The sequence below is a fragment of the Vipera ursinii genome (assembly GCF_947247035.1).
Source record: "Vipera ursinii genome assembly, chromosome: 3".
NCBI classification, from domain to species: domain Eukaryota; kingdom Metazoa; phylum Chordata; class Lepidosauria; order Squamata; family Viperidae; genus Vipera; species Vipera ursinii.
In genome coordinates, this window is record NC_139516.1 from 210,204,723 (window position 1) to 210,220,738 (window position 16,016).

General features: G+C 50.0%; 1 protein-coding gene across 1 annotated transcript in view; it reads left to right on the forward strand.

The window, feature by feature from the left end:
• RHPN1 (rhophilin Rho GTPase binding protein 1) overlaps positions 1 to 16,016 on the forward strand; it is a gene marked incomplete at its 5' end in the record, with an annotated part of 30,668 nt that continues 14,652 nt past the window's right edge. Inside the window, 9 exons of the mRNA XM_083358206.1 lie at positions 1 to 15; positions 462 to 577; positions 5,241 to 5,369; positions 10,012 to 10,087; positions 10,549 to 10,626; positions 11,497 to 11,621; positions 12,719 to 12,885; positions 13,976 to 14,163; positions 15,496 to 15,652. Of these exons, the coding sequence (XP_083214332.1) occupies positions 1 to 15; positions 462 to 577; positions 5,241 to 5,369; positions 10,012 to 10,087; positions 10,549 to 10,626; positions 11,497 to 11,621; positions 12,719 to 12,885; positions 13,976 to 14,163; positions 15,496 to 15,652 (1,051 nt within the window). The remainder of the gene's footprint in view (positions 16 to 461; positions 578 to 5,240; positions 5,370 to 10,011; positions 10,088 to 10,548; positions 10,627 to 11,496; positions 11,622 to 12,718; positions 12,886 to 13,975; positions 14,164 to 15,495; positions 15,653 to 16,016) is intronic.

Genomic DNA, 16,016 nt, shown 5'->3' on the forward strand with positions numbered 1-16,016 from the left:
ATGTCTCCGAGTCGGGTCAGGCACCTGGTGAATCGTCCTTGATTCTCACGGTCTGCCTTCTTTATCTTTGTAGCCTGCATTCCAATTCCCCATCCTCTCCCCCAAGTTTATTGGCAAGCTAAGAAGCAATAGTTGCACCAGCAGAGCGAGCTGTGGTTTTGGCAGCTTGATCATGACGTTGTAGATAATCGGTTTGTGAGATTTTTTTTTTTTTTTGCTGCAGCCACTGATAAAGTGATCCACTGTTTCGGCTTTCTCATCGTGTAAGTGAGCGTTGCTGTTGTTACTGACATTTTGAATTTTTGCTTTCATGGAATTGGGCAGCCAAAACGAAGCCTTCACTTTCTTTCTTCAGCACCCCTTATCTCAGCCATGTTAGCTTTGAATCTATCTGTCCTTCAGGGACATTGTTATCCTTATTGTTGTTGTTGTTGTTAATTTCTTTTTCTTTTTTTTGGCAGGGTTCTGATTCCTTGGGCCAGACGCAACGCACCAAGCTGCAACACCGCCGTGCAAGAATCAACCAGCAGATCAACAAAGAGATGAGGATGCGAACCGGTGCAGAGAATCTGTTCAGGTCTGTGTGGGCTAAATTAGCATCATAAAGGCGATTGCGAATGATGCGATTCGCAACCATCAGACGAGTCACCAGAAGACGTAAACAGGGATTGTTTTGCTTGCGTGAAGAGTGAAAAACCCAAAGCTGCAACTTTGGGGCAGGTGGTAGGCAAAGTTTGGATTAAAGGGCCAGCTGGGGACCCCCACACACACACCCTCTTCTGTCTGATGCTCAGCATTTTGTGGCTGCTTGGTGTTCAGAATCTAAGAAAAGGGAGGGAAGAAAAACATTTGTAGATGCACAGCAATGCGCACAACTGCCTACACGCCCACCTCCTCCAAAGGAGGGAGATGTTGGTTTAAAACATTCAAAATGTCCATTTTGGAGAGATCTATGCACTAAAAAAACCACCACCCCGTTTATATAAATGTCTTCATTGAAGGCTTTTTCAATATTCGTCACCATTGTGCTAAATTCTCAACCAGTGCAATTTCTGACCGTTAAATAGGAGCCAGCCGTGTGCTGCAGCTGCCAAAAAAGCCAAGACAGTGCTAGGCTGCATTAACAGGGATAGGATCAAGGTCACTTGAAGTATTGCTATTGCTATATACTACCTTGGAATACGGCATCCAGTTTTGGTCACCACGATGTAAAAAAGATGTTGAGACTCTAGAAAGAGTGCAGAGAAGAGCAACAAAGATGATCAGGGGACTGGAGGCTAAAACATACAAGGAACGGCTGCTGGAATTGGGTATGTGTAGTTTAATGAAGAGAAGGATGAGTGGGGACATGATAGCAGTCTTCCAATATCTCAGGGGCTGCCCCAAAGAAGAGGTAGTCCAGCTATTCTCCCAAGCACCTGAAGGCAGGACAAGAAGCAACGGATGGAAACTCATCAAGGAGAGAATCAACCTAGAACTAAGGAGAAATTTCCTGACAGTTAGAACAATTAACCAGTGGAACCACCTGCCTCCAGAAGTGGTGAATGCTCCGACACTGGAAGTTTTTAAGAAAAGACTGGACTGCCATTTGTCTGAAGTGGCATATTGCTTCCTGCCTGAGCAGGGGGTTGGACTAGATGACCTCCAAGGTCCCTTCCCACACTATTATTCTGCAAGGGTCTCCTGCCTGAACAGGGGGTTGGACTAGATGACCTCCAAGGTCCCTTCAAACTATTATTGCTGCTGTTGTTGTTGTTATTAAACAACTGCAGTGATTCATTTAACCAGCAGGGCAAAAAAGGACATGAAACGGCCACTTCGCCGCCACCTTGCTTTGCAGCAGCAATTCTGATCTGAACTCCGGTGATAAGTCAAGAACTACCTGTCTTCCAGCATACTTGGAGAGAACCAAGTTTGGGAGGGCACCCAAGGAGAACGCAAAGTTTCTTTCTTGGACCTCCAGCCATAATTTTGTAACATGTCAACAGCGTTTTATCTCGGTCACAATCCACCCATCAGCCAGAATAGAGGTGGAAGGGACCTTGGAGGTCTTCTAGTCCAACCCCCTGCTCAGGCAAGAGACCCTATTCCAGTTCAGAACAAATGGCTGTCCAGTCTCTTCTTAAAAAGCCTCCACTGTTGGAGCACCCACAACTTCTGGTGGCAAGCTGTTCCACTGGTTAATTGTCCTCACTGCCACGAAGTTTCTCCTTAATTCCAGGTTGCTTCTCTCCTTGGTTGAGTTTCCATCTGTTGCTTCTTGTCCTGCCTTCGTGTGCTTTGGAGAAGAGGTTGAGCCCCTCCTCAAATGCGGGAATACTGCTATCCTGCCCCCCCCTCCTTCTTTTCTCTAGGCTGGCCATACCCAAATCCTGCAACCCTCGTTCACTTGTTTTTTTAAGTCTCCCGGCCTTTAATGTAAGCCGCCCTGAGTCTTCGGAGAAGGGCGGATATAAATGTTATAAAAATAAATCAATAAATAAATCTGTTTGGTTGCTCAGATTCCTTTGGCTCAGCCTGAACGGAAATGCTGAGCGTTAGCAATTCCACTTTCTAGGGTGCCTCCCCACCGGGCTGGGGCGCTCCTGTGTTGTGGCTTGTCAGTTTCCCAGCCCCACAGCTGTCCAAACAAGGTTGCCGAGATTGTATCAGGTGGGATGCGTCACTGGTGCTAGAGGAGGTTGTCTCATCCTTCCTTTAATGAGCCCTTAAAAGCTCCCAGGGGTAGAGATTGGGGGGGGGGGAGAAATGCAAGTAGTTCATTGGTCTAGAACTGGAAAGAGCCAGCCTCTGCGGTTGTTAAAGTGGATCACACAGTCTTTTAGCTTTCCCCCCCCCCACTTTCCTTATCAGAAGCCAGCTGGGAAAGTTGCCGATTGGGGAAATCACGTGATCCTGGGACGCTGCAACCGTGGTGGACACGATGCCAGTTGCCAAGCACCCAAATTTTGATCAGAGGACCGTGGGGAGTGCAAGGAGATTTTTTTATAAGTCCTTGCGCTACAAAAAATGATTCCGTGACAAATTTTGCACGTGACAAAAAAGATGGTGATATTGGAAAAAGTGCAGAGAGGAGAAACGAAGATGATCCAAGGCCTGGAGACTATAACATACGAAGAACGGCTGCGGGACTTGGGTTTGGCTAGTCTAAAGGGGAGACATGCAGCGTTCCAGTATTTGAGGGGTTGCCCCAAAGGGGGTCAAACTATTCTCCAAAGCACCAGAAGGCAGGACAAGAAACAATGGTTGGAAAGTAGTCAAAGAGAGAAGCAAGCTGGAATTAAGGAGAAACTTCCTGACAGTGCGGACAATTAACCAGTGGAACTGCTTGCCACCAGAAGTTGTGGATGCTCCATCACTGGAGGTTTTTAAGAAATAGTCTAGGGTTTCCTGCCTGAGCAAGGCTGGACTAGAAGACCTCCAAGGTCCCTTTCCGCTCTCTATATACAGTATGTAATTTTTTTTTGATTGCTAACAAAGAATTAAAGGGAGACTGATATGGCCATTTCAAACTCATTTGTTCTCATCAGTCAGCCACACCCTTCTGAGATTCGAACCTGGGCTGATTACACATTAGGCAGTTGTTTTACCTCTAAGCCACGGGCTCTTTCTCGCTTTGTTAGCTGAGAGGCAAGGGAGATATGTGTTAAGTATTTGTTAAGTATTTTAAAATACCTTGCTAGGCCCCAAACACGGGACAAATCTTATTGCCTGTTTCAACCTAACCCAAGGCCATGTATAGGCAGTAGCCGCAGCAGTGGCAGCTCATACAGTATTTGTGTAAATTTTTTTGGATTGCTAACAACAGGGGTGTCAAACTCAATTTCATTGAGGGCCGCATCAGCATTGTGGTTGCCCTTGGGAGGCCGGGTGGGTATGGCCAGGGTGGGCGTGGCCTACTGGGTGGGCGTGGCTAGAGTGCGTATGGCCTACTGGGTGGGCATGGCCAGCTCTACATCGTTTGCATCAAGGGTGCCTATGGGGGCCTGGGCAGGAGTGGGGCAGATCTGAGGGTCTCTGGCAGAAGGAGGGTCTCTGGGCTAGGGCCAAGGTGGTGGGGGCCGTTCCCTCACTGTTTCCAGGATGGCTCCGGGGGCCACATGAAACCACTTCGCGGGCCGGATCTGGCCCCCGGGCCTTGTGTTTGACATGTCTGGCTAACAAAGAATTAAAGGGAGACTGATATGGCCATTTCAAACTCATTTGTTCTCATCAGTCAGCCACACCCTTCTGAGATTCGAACCTGGGCTGATTACACATTAGGCAGTTATATATATATACTCTATACAGTGTGTATGTGTGATGTGTGTGTGTGTGTGTATATATGTGTGTGTGTGTGTGTCAAATGTTAACTATTTAGATTACCTTGCTAGGCCCCAAACATGGGGCAAATCTTTATTTCCTGTTTTCAGCCTATCTTGAAGGCCATCGAACAGGCTGTAGTCAAACCGGACAGTTCATATAGGCTCAAAGAGGTAAATACACTGCCTAATGTGCAATCAGCCCAGGTTCGAATCTCAGAAGGGTATGTCTGACTGATGAAGACTAAAGAGTCAGAAATGCATCTCAGTCTCCCTTAATTCTTTGTTAGTAATTTACACACACACACACACACACACACACACACACACACACACACACATACTGTTTTCACTGCTGTTGTAACTTTGGATGGTCACTAAACGAACCATCGTACGTCGAGGGCTCCCTAAGTCACTCTCTCCAACTTAGATTGCATCGTAGGGTTCTTATTAAGAAAAACACAAGATCTCTCTAATGCAGCCAGGGAGTCGCCAGCTTGCGACCTCAACGGAGCCCCAATTTTCATTCATTAAGCAAGGGATTGCTCAAGCGAAAGTTTACCCCATTTTACGACCTTTCTGGCCTCAGTTGCTAAGTGAATTGCTGCCGTGGATAAGTTAGCCACCCCGTTGCTAAATGAATCCGGCTTCCCCGTGGACATTGCCCGTCAGGAGGTCGCAAAAGGGGATCACAAGAACCCCGGGACACTGCAAACCGTCATAAGTACGAGTCAGTTGCCCAGCATCTGAATTTTGATCACGTGATCACGGGGATGCTGCAAAGGTCGTGACTTTGAAAAAAAACATTTCCTACGTCACTTTTTCCAGTGCCGTTGTGACTTTGAACGTCACTGAGCGAACCGTCGTAAGTCGAGGACTGGCTGTAGAGAAGTGGTGTAAGTCATTTTTTCCCCCTCCTCTTGTCCTTTTTGGTCTCAGGGCCACCCGCAACCACAAAGTCAAAGAGACGGTCGCTTTGGAGCTCAGCTACGTCAACTCGAACCTGCAGCTGCTCAAGGAGGAACTGGAAGAACTGAACAGCTGCATGGAAGTCTACCAGAATGACAGGTTAGAGATGATTGGCAGCTGGAGGCGGTGCGGGTCTGGATGGGAAGGAACAGGCTCAGGCTGAACCCCTCCAAGACCGAGTGGCTGTGGATACCGGCATCTCTTACTGTCGACAGGTTCCATCTCTTCTGATGGGGGGGAGCTATTGCCCCCCTCAGAAAGGGCCTGCAACTTGGGTGTCCTCCTGGATTCACGGCTTAATTTGGAAGATCATCTAACTGCCGTGACCGGGGGGGGGGGCTTTTACACAGGTTTGCCTGGTATGCCAGTTGCGCCCCTTTTTGGACCGAGATGCCCTATGCACGGTCACCCATGCCCTTGTCACCTCTCGCCTGGATTACTGCAATGCTCTCTACATGGGGCTGCCCTTGAAGTGCGCCCGGAGGCTTCAACTGGTGCAAAATGCAGCCGCGCGGGTGCTTATGGGAGTATCTCAATACTCCCATGTTACACCACTCCTGCGCGAGCTGCATTGGCTTCCGGTTGCCCTCCGGGTGCGATTCAAGGTGCTGATAATCACCTTTAAATCCCTGCATGGCTTAGGCCCGGGGTACTTGCATGACCACCTGCTGCCAATATCAACCTCCCATCGCCCGGTCCGCTCCCACAGAGTCGGCCTCTTCAGGGTGCCGTCAGCCAGGCAATGCCGGCTGGCGACCCCCAGGGGGAGAGCCTTCTCTATGGGCGCACCGACCCTCTGGAACGAACTGCCCCCGGAGCTGCGGATGGCCCCTGACCTTCGGTCCTTCCGCCGTGACCTAAAGACCTGGTCATTCCAACAAGCGGGCCTGGACTGATCATAGTTTTTAAATTTGGTTTTTTATTGGTTTAAACTGTTCTTATTTCTCATATTGTTTAATCCTCTTTTAATTTTTGTATTTATGTCTTTTAACTTTTTATTGTTGTGAGCCGCCCTGAGTCCTCAGGGAGAAGGGCGGCATATAAATTTAATAAACCTAAACCTAAACCTAGCTGTCTGTTTGGGGAGGGAAAAGTTCCGGAAGTGGACCATCAGGGAAAAGGGAAATGAAGTTGCCCTCTGCTACATCAAAAAATCCGGTCGGAGCACGCACAGACTTATTGCGTGAGATAAGCCAGGAGTAAACCCAGTAAACAGTGGCCTATATTCAATGATGGTTTATCTTACGCTAGCTATAGTATCATACACCAGGAACAATATGTATACACGTGCTAATACAGCAGGATCCAACAAACCACAGTTACAGCAGGAAACGGACAAGAGAGAGAACACATCAGCAGAGCCTTCTGTTTATACAAAGGCTCTTAAAGAGACACAGACCCTGCTGAATCAGTCTCATCATTACATTACATCAGGGGTCCTCAAACCTGGCCCTTTGATGACTGCCTGGCTGAGGAATTCTGGGAGTTGAAGTTCACAAGTCATCAAAGGGCCACGTTTGAAGACCCCTGCATTACATCTTACATCCCACACTACATAACCTGGTTGGCTGCCAGATCAATACCTTGACCAATTCCCACATCCTGTTTCTTCTCCTTTTAACTGGAGACCTCTGGAATGGAATCTTAGACCTTCTACAGGTGGTCCCCGACTTACAGCCATAACGGGAGCCGGTCATAAAAGAAGGTCATTTGTGTGACTAACCTGATCTTATCTTGCAAGCTCTTTTTGTGGCTGTGGTTAATGAACACCAGGATCATTAAGCAAACCAATGGGACACTTTTGTTGCTGAAGATGGAAAATGCCAGGTTTTTTGGCCAGGGTGTCTTAAAACAAGGTCATGTGAATGCAGGACACTGCAAACAGGCCATCAATGTCGGCCAGTTGCCGTGCGCCCAACATGAAGGAAGGGATTCAGCCATTGAAACTGGTTGAAGTATCCTCAGGGAGATCCATTGTAGCTTCAAACCGTTACTAAGCAACCGGCGCTAAGTTGAGGACTACCTTTACAAGCAATTCAGTACATTACAGCTAGTCCTCGAATTACAATCGTTTGTTTAGTGACCATCTGAAGTTAACAACGGTACTGAAAAAAGTGACCTTGGGGGCGTTTTTCACACTTATGACCGTGGCAGTCTTCCCGCAGTCACGCGATCAAAATTCAGCCAGTTTCCAACTGACTCGCACTTACGACCGCTGCCGTGTCCCAGGGTCACGTAATCCCCTTTGGCGACCTTCTGACCAGCAAAGTCAATGCGGGAAAACCGGATTCACTATACAACTGTGGAAACTAACTTTACAATGGCAACGATCCACTTAACAACTGCGGGGGAAAAGGTCGTAAAACGGGGCAAAACTCACTTAGCAATTCTGACCAGCAAAGTCAACGGGGAAGTCAGATTCACTGAACAACCAGGTTAGTAACTTAACACCTGCAGTGACTCGTAAATTGGGAGAAGACTCCCTTAGCCAGACTGCAGCCGTATATGACCCAGCTGGATTTTGATCAAATGGCCTTGGAGTTGCTGTAGCGGTCGTAAGTGTGAGGAACAGTCATATGTCAATTGCGGTCATAAGTCAAGGATTACCTGTTCCTTCCTTCCTTCCCATGCAATCAATAGGATAGGATAGGATAGGATATGGAATGGAAATAGAAATAGAAGTAGGAGTAGGAACAGGAACAGAACAGAACAGAACAGAACAGAATAGAATAGAATAGAATAGAATATGGAATGGAAATAAGAATAGGATAGGATAGGATAGGATAGGATAGGATAGGATAGGATAGGATAGGATAGGATAGAAAATATGGAATGGAATAGGAATGGAATAGAACAGACCAGAAAAGAACAAAATTTAGAATTAGAATTAGAATTAGAATAGAGTAGAGTAGAATAGAGTAGAATAATTAGAATAGAATAGAATAGAATAGAATAGAATAGAATAGAATAGAATAGAATAGAATAGAATAGAATAGAATAGAATAGAATAGAATAGAATAGAATAGAATAGAAAATATGGAATGGAATGGAATGGAATGGAATAGAATATGGAATGGAAATAAGAATAGGATAGGATAGAAAATATGGAATGGAATAGAATGGAATATGAAATAGAATAGAATAGAATAGAATAGAATAGAATAGAATAGAATAGAATAGAATAGAATAGAATAGAATAGAATAGAATAGAATAGAATAGAATAGAATAGAATATGGAATGGAAATAAGAATAGAATATGGAATGGAAATAAGAATAGAATATGGAATGGAAATAAGAATAGGATAGGATAGGATAGAAAATATGGAATGGAATAGAATGGAATGGAATATGGAATAGAATAGAATAGAATAGAATAGAATAGAATAGAATAGAATAGAATAGAATAGAATAGAATAGAATAGAATAGAATAGAATATGGAAAGAATAGAATAGAATAGAATAGAATAGAATAGAATAGAATAGAATAGAATAGAATAGAATAGAATAGAATAGAATAGAATAGAATAGAATAGAATAGAATAGAATAGAATAGAAGCTGGAAGGGACCTTGGAGGTCTTCTAGTCCAGCCCCTATACCAGGGATAGGCAACCTCGGCTCTTTTATGACTCATGGACTTCAACTCCCAGAATTCCAGGAATTCTGGGAGTTGAAGTCCATGAGTCATAAAAGAGCCGAGGTTGCCTATACCATCTCAGGCAGGTGATTGTCGACAAACAGCTTTGTGTTCTCTTGGAAAAAACCTGCTTCCTTGAAGGGGAAAAGAGGGCTGGAATTGTCCCAAAAGACCACCTGACCTTCAAACAGCCCTGGCCCATTTCCCAGGTTGACTCATGCAGTGACGAAGTCCGGCGTAGGTCAGAACCTGTTGTGGGACAAACAAATGAGAACATTGACCGGATTGGCTGAGTCGCCCTTAATTATCTGCAATCCGAATGCTGACTTTGGGAGACGGGAATGCAAGGCAGGTAGTCCTCGTTTTACTGCGTTTGCTTAGTGACCGTCCGAAGTTACGACGGCCCTGGAAAAAAAGGGACAGGACCATTTTTTTTCACCCTTACGACCGTCGCGGCATCCCAAGGGTCACGTGATCGGAATTCGGCTGCTTGGCCACTGACTCTTATGTATGACGGTCACAGTGTCTCGTGGGGGGGTGGTCATGCGATCCCCTTTGGCAACCTTCTGTCGGGCCAAATCAGAAGGCTTTGCGACCAGAATTGAGTCCAAGAAAGAAGACCGTTGTCCATTGAGCTTTGCCCCATTTTACGACCTTGCCTCGGTTGTTAAGTGAATCACTGCAGTGGCTATGTGAGTAGCGCAGTTGTAAAGTGAGTCTGGCTTCCCCAGTGACTCGGCTTGTTTTGGAGGCCGTTGCAAGAGGGGATCGCGTGACCCTGGGGACCCTGTGACCGTTGTAAACATGAGTCGGTTGCCAAGTGGCTGAGTTTTGATCACGCGACTCTAGGAATGTTGTGACAGTCGTGTGAAAAATGTTTGTAAGCCACTTTTTTAGTACTGTTAAAATTTCAGTCACTAAATGGACAATTTTAAGTTGAGGACCACCTGTAATTGGACCGTCTCTCTCTCTCTCTCTCTCTCTCTCTCTCTCTCTCTCTCTCCCTCTCTCTCCCTCTCTCCCTCTCTCTCTCTCTCTCTCTCTCCCTCTCTCTCTCTCTCTCTCTCTCTCTCTCTCTCTCTCCCTCTCTCTCTCTCTCTCCCAGTGACTCAGTTAGCGTCCCAATGATCCCACTGGGGTTGAAGGAGACCAAGGAACTGGACTGGGCATCTCCTCTGAAGGTAAACTTCCAATTTCCTAAAACTTGAGATTGATAGAATTGAGGGAAGCGGTTTTACAGGTAGGCCCTGACTTACAGCAGCTTGTTTAGTGACCGCTCCAAGTTATGACGGCACTGGAAAAAAAGCGAATTGAGGAGCCGTTTTTCACACATACGGCCGTCGCGGCATCGCCGTGGTCCCGTGAACAAAATTCAGATGTTTTGCCACTGGCTCACACTTACGACGGTCGCAGCATCCCGGGGGCGACCCTGCCAGCCGGACTCGGAGAAACCAAAAGAAAAAGCTAGTAACACGGTTGTTAAGTAAGTCTGGCTTAACGACAGAGACGCCATTGTGGTCGTAAGCCGAGGACTGCCTGTCCTGTGAAGGGGGCTTGGTTTCGGAGGACTTTAGGTGAGCTTGAAGATGGGAATTTCAGGCAAAAGGCAGACTAAAGTGTCTGATTTCCTCCACAACTCCAGGCTGTGATTAAAGACCACTACAAGGAAGAGGAAGACTCCTACAAGGACGAGCTGAAAGCCCTTGTGGATTTACGCCAGGTAGGTGTGACCTTTGAGGAAGAGGAGTTTGGGTCTGGTCTGTGTGTACAGGTAAGTCCTCGACTTAACAGCAGTTCGTTTAGCGACCATCCAAAGTTACGACGGCGCTGAAGGCCCCTTTTTGCAGCCTTTTGACTGAGCAGAGTCAGCGTGTCAAGCCCTACAGGCTCGACACCACAGAGGGGACCAGGGGAGCACAACCGGCAGCACCTGCTTAGCACCGGACACCCAGCCGCGCCCGCGCCCACCAGCTGTCCGGCGGGCGAACGCCGGACCCGCGGCCGCACCAACAGCTGAGAGGCGGCCGGAGACAGCTACAGACAGCCACAGAGAGCCCGCGCCAGCACGGACAGCTGGGAGGCGGCCGGAGATGATTACCGGCGGTCGTGCGGCTCGATCAGCTGGGAGGCGGCCAGGAACAACTGCGGCCAGGAACAACTGCCGGCGGTCGCGCGGGCCTCACGGGACTTCACAGCGATCAGCTGTGAAGCGGCTGGAAACGACCATCGGCAGCTGCGCAGGACTTATGGAGCCTCAGCCGCTTCAGCCGGATGTTCTAGCTGCTCGCATCCCGGCGGCAGCGCAGGGCGCTCTACAGCTGCGCTCGGACGACAGCGGCTGCCAGGGGGGCTGCGGTTGTGGCGCGGGATGCTGAGATGGTGGAGGGGAGCACAACGGGGACTTTCCCTTCACGAGAAAAGTCTTTAAAAGGGGGCAAAAGTCACTTAACGACATCAATTTATGATTCTGTTGTTCTGCAATGGTCTCCTGGTTCAGCAGGGGGTTGGACTAGAGGACCCTTCCAGGGCCCCTTTCCAACGCTGCGTGGTTCATGGCTCTTTGCTTTCTCCCGTCTTGTGTCCCCAACAGGCCGTACGAGCACCCAGCCGGAACAAGGCAGGACTTGAACTGCTGATGGAATATTACAGCCAGCTCCACTTCCTCGAGAACCGCTTCTTCGCGCCCAATAACAACCTGGGACTTTTCTTCCATTGGTCAGTGGGCCTTTTCAAGCTGGGGTAGGGAGTCAGCAGAAGAGGATGGTTGTAGCTCGGGGTTGAACTGGGGGAGGTCCTTGGTGCTCTCTGAGCTGGGTGGTTTTCTTGCAGACATTTTATGACCCAACTAGGGAACATCATCAGTGCTAGAAGGGAGTAGGTTTTGTGGAATGGAGGAGGAGGGGGAGGAGAAAGAGGAGAACTGTGGGGTCCTTGCTGCTCTCTGAGCTGGATGGTTTTCTTGCAGATGTTTCATGACCCGACTAGGGAACATCATCAGTGCTAAAAAGAGGAGTTTACTCCTTCCAGCAATGATAGTATTACCTAGTTGGGTCATGAAACATCTGCAAGGAAACCCACCAAACTCAGAGAGCACCAAGGACCCCACTGGCTTCTCCTCCCACACCCAACTCCCTTCTAGCACTGATGATGTTGCCTAGTTGGGTCATGAAACGTCTGCAAGGAAACAACCAAGCTCAGAGAGGACCAAGGACCCCACAGTCCTCCTCTTCCTCCTCTTCCTACTCCTCCTCCCCCCCACAAACCCCACTCCCTTCTAGAACTGATGATGTTACTTAGTTGGGTAATGAAATGTCTGCAAGAAAAGAACCAAGTTTGGAGAGCACCAAGCATCCCATAGTCGTCATCGTCGTCGTCGTCGTCCTCCTCCTCCTCCTCCTCCCTCTCTCCTTCTCAACTATGCAAACCCCATTTCCTTCTAGCACTGATGATGTTACCTAGTTTAGGTAAGGAAACGTCAGCAAGAAAACCACTCAGCTCAGAGAGTACCAAGGACCCCACAGTCCTCCTCCTCTTCCTCCTCCTCCTCCTCCTCTTCCCTGCAAACCCACCTCCCTTTAGCACTGATGATGTTCCCTAGCTGGGTCACAAAACGTCTGCAAGGAAACCACCCAGCTCAGTGAGCACCTGTGACCCACCCAGTTCAAACCCCCAACTACAAATATTCTTTTATTAGACCCTTTCCCTAAACGGCGATCTAGCGGGAAGCCGATCAGACCCTCTGGAGCCCAGGAGCCCCCTTGTCATCTCCCCAGCGCCGTGTGGTCTTACCGCTCTGCTCTAACCCTTTCCAGGTACGATTCGCTGACCGGGGTGCCTTCCCACCAGCGGGCCCTGGCTTTCGAGAAAGGAAGCGTGCTTTTCAACATCGGCGCTCTGCACACTCAGATCGCAGCCCGCCAGGACCGCAGCACTCTGCAGGGGGTGGACCGCGCCATCGAAGCCTTCCAGAAGGCCTCTGGTACGGCGCCTTTCTCGCATTTCTATTTGGGGGAGGGGGGATTAGTGGTGTGATTCCTGGCCAGCCAGCGGACCCGGTAGCTGAGTCTGAGGAGGAGGAGGAGGAGGAGGAGGGGCCTGGAGTGACATCAGTGTCAGAGGAAGGCTCTGAGGAGCTCCGAGACTTACAGTCGGACGAGGAGCCTGGCCCCTCTACTCGCGCTCAGGCTGAAACACGGCTGTGCTGGAAGCCTGAGTTGAACCGTGATGAAGCACAGCTGGGAAATATCCAGGATGCACGAAAGCACCGGCAAGAGAAGCGAGCAGGACAGAGGGATGCAATGGGGCGGCTCCAAAGGCAAAGGAGAAGGCATTGGGAATCCACGCCTGGGCTGAATAGTAAAAGGGAAGGTGTGGGAGATGCTGGTTGCCGAAGGCAGCCGTTCGTGTTGAGGATGGAGTTTCTGCGGACTGGGTTTGTTCTCCTTGGACATTGACTCGGGTCTGTGAGAATACAAGGGGTTGGTTTTTCTTGCGGTTCCTGCCTGTTTCTTGGAAGAGGGGCTTCTCCTTCTGAGCAAGATAGCAACTTGACAGCAATCCTTTGCACGGCTACTCTACACTAAATCCTATTGAGTGCAATAGTATTTGACTGTTGCTTCGATAGGGCTAGAGTTGGGGCCATTCCAGGCAGTCCTTGACTTACGACCGTTCATTCAGTGACTCTTCAAAGTTACAACAGCTCTGAAAAATGCAACTCACAACCGTTGTTTTTTTTCCCCCCACACTTAACGACCATTGCCGCAGCCCCATTCAGACACTTGGCGACGGGCTCGTGTTTACGACGGTTTCAGCGTCCCGGGGGTGGAGGGGGTCATGTGACCCCCTTTTGCAGCCTTCGGTGGGGAAGCCACTCAACCACCAGGTTGCAAACTGAAGCGCCGAAGCGGTCTCCCTTAACAACTGCGGCCAGAAAAGCCCTAAAGATGGGGCAATACTCCCTTAAAGAGCTGCCTCGCTTAAGCGAAGGAAATGTGGGGCTCCAGTGGCGGCTGTAAGTCGAGGACTTCCCCGTGCTTGATCTCGGGCCTACCCCTTCGCTCCCTTTGCAGGCGCCTTCAACTACCTGAAGGAGAACTTCTCCAACGCCCCCAGCCTCGACATGAGCAGCCCCTCCCTCAACATGCTGGTCTGGCTGATGGTCGCCCAGGTGCAGGAGTGCGTCTTCGAGAAGGTCCTACTGCTCGGAGCCCAGAGGGACTTCCTCACCTGCCTGCAGTTGGCCCAGGAGGCATCCCGGGTAGGGCATCGGGGCGCCAGGGGGTGCCGGGTGGGGCGGAGACGGCGGGGTCCCGCCAGAGGGGACCCTGCGGAGGGAGGGTGGAGGTCCACTGTCCGAGCCGGTGGGCAGGTTTGTGAACATTTCCTTGAACGGGCTAGGAAAGCTCTTCAGCGGAGGTCAGGGTTGGTCTTCTCCTGCTGATCAGGGCTGTCGAGTGATGGTGGGTAAGTCTGGTGGTGGGGAGGTCATGTCAGGTGAGGGTCAGGTGATGGGTCAGGTCAGGTGAGGGTCTAGTGATGGGTCAGGTCAGGTGAGGGTCTAGTGATGGGTCAGGTGTGGGTCACAGGTGAAGGTCTAGTGATGGGTCAGGTGAGGGTCACGTCAGGTGAGGGTCTAGTGATGGGTCACGTCAGGTGAGGGTCTAGTGATGGGTCAGGTGAGGATCTCAGTTGAAGGTCTTGTGATGGGTCAGGTGTGGGTCACGTCAGGTGAAGGTTTTGTGATGGATCACATCAGGTGAGGGTCTACTGATGGGTCAGGCGTGGGTCATGTCAGGTGAGGGTTTTGTGGTGGATCACATCAGGTGAGGGTCTTGTGATGGGTCTAGTGTTGGGTCAGCTGTGTGACACTTCAGGTGAGGGTCTACTGATGGGTCAGGTGTGGGTCACGTCAGGTGAGGGTTTTGTGATGGATCACATCAGGTGAGGGTCTACTGATGGGTCAGGTGTGGGTCACAGGTGAAAGTCTAGTGATGGGTCAGGTGAGGGTCACGTCAGGTGAGGGTCTACTGATGGGTCAGGTGTGGGTCACAGGTGAAGGTCTAGTGATGTGTCTTGTGATGGGTCAGGTGAGGGTCATGTCAGGTGAGGGTCTACTGATGGGTCAGGTGTGGGTCACATCAGGTGAGGTGATGGGTCTTGTGATGGGGAGGTCACGTCGGGGGAGGGTCCTTGGCAGGCGAAGTGCTGGTGGGAGTGGTGGATTGTGCGGGATGGTTGAGGTCGCTGCTGTCACTGCTTGGCTGTGTGGTTGATTTGAATTCTGTGGGGTTCGTAGGCTGGTTGTAGGTCGATGGGTCTGTGGATGGAATTGTTGGTGGAGTGCCAACCCACACAAACCCCCCTTCCCCAGCCATCACTTCACCTCCCAGCGACCCTCACCCGAGGTGACCCAACCTTCACCCGCCTCCTTCACCCCAGCTGCAGATCTTCACCACCATTGCAGGGCCTGCACCGGCCACGGAAGCCAAGCCAGATGTGCTTCTGGTGGCCCTCAAGGGACGGTGTCCTCTTTCTGGCCTCCTTGGGCTTCCCGTCGTCACCTCGCCCCCCTCCCACTTTGCCTCCCCAGGTGGAAGAGGTCTACTCCTTGGTGCACCAGACCATGGACCAGCCCCAGGTCAAAGACTACGTGCCGTTCTCCTGGACCTCCATGGTGCACGTCAAAGCCGAACACTTCAAGGCCCTCTCCCACTATTACGCCGCGGTGGCACTTTGTGACTGCCCGGGTGAGTAAGTTGCCAAGAGCTTCTCTTGTTCCCACAAAGAACCGTCGGAGGAGGAGGAGGAGGAGGAGGAGGAGGAGGTGGTGGAGGAGACTTACATAAGGAGAAAATAGATCTGAGCTGTAGGGCGTCCGCTTGATATGGTGAAGCCTCTTTTTTCCTCCTTTCCTTCTTTCCTTCCTTCCTCCCTCCCTCCCTCCCTCCCTCTCTCTTCCCTCCCTTTTTCTTCCTTCTTTCCATCCTCCCTCCCTCCCTCCTTCCTTCCTTTCTCCCTCCCTCCCTTTTCTTTCCTCCTTCCCTTCTCCTTCTCATCTTCCTGCCTGCCTTCCTCCTTCCCTTCCCCTCCTCATCCTCCTTCCCTCCTTTT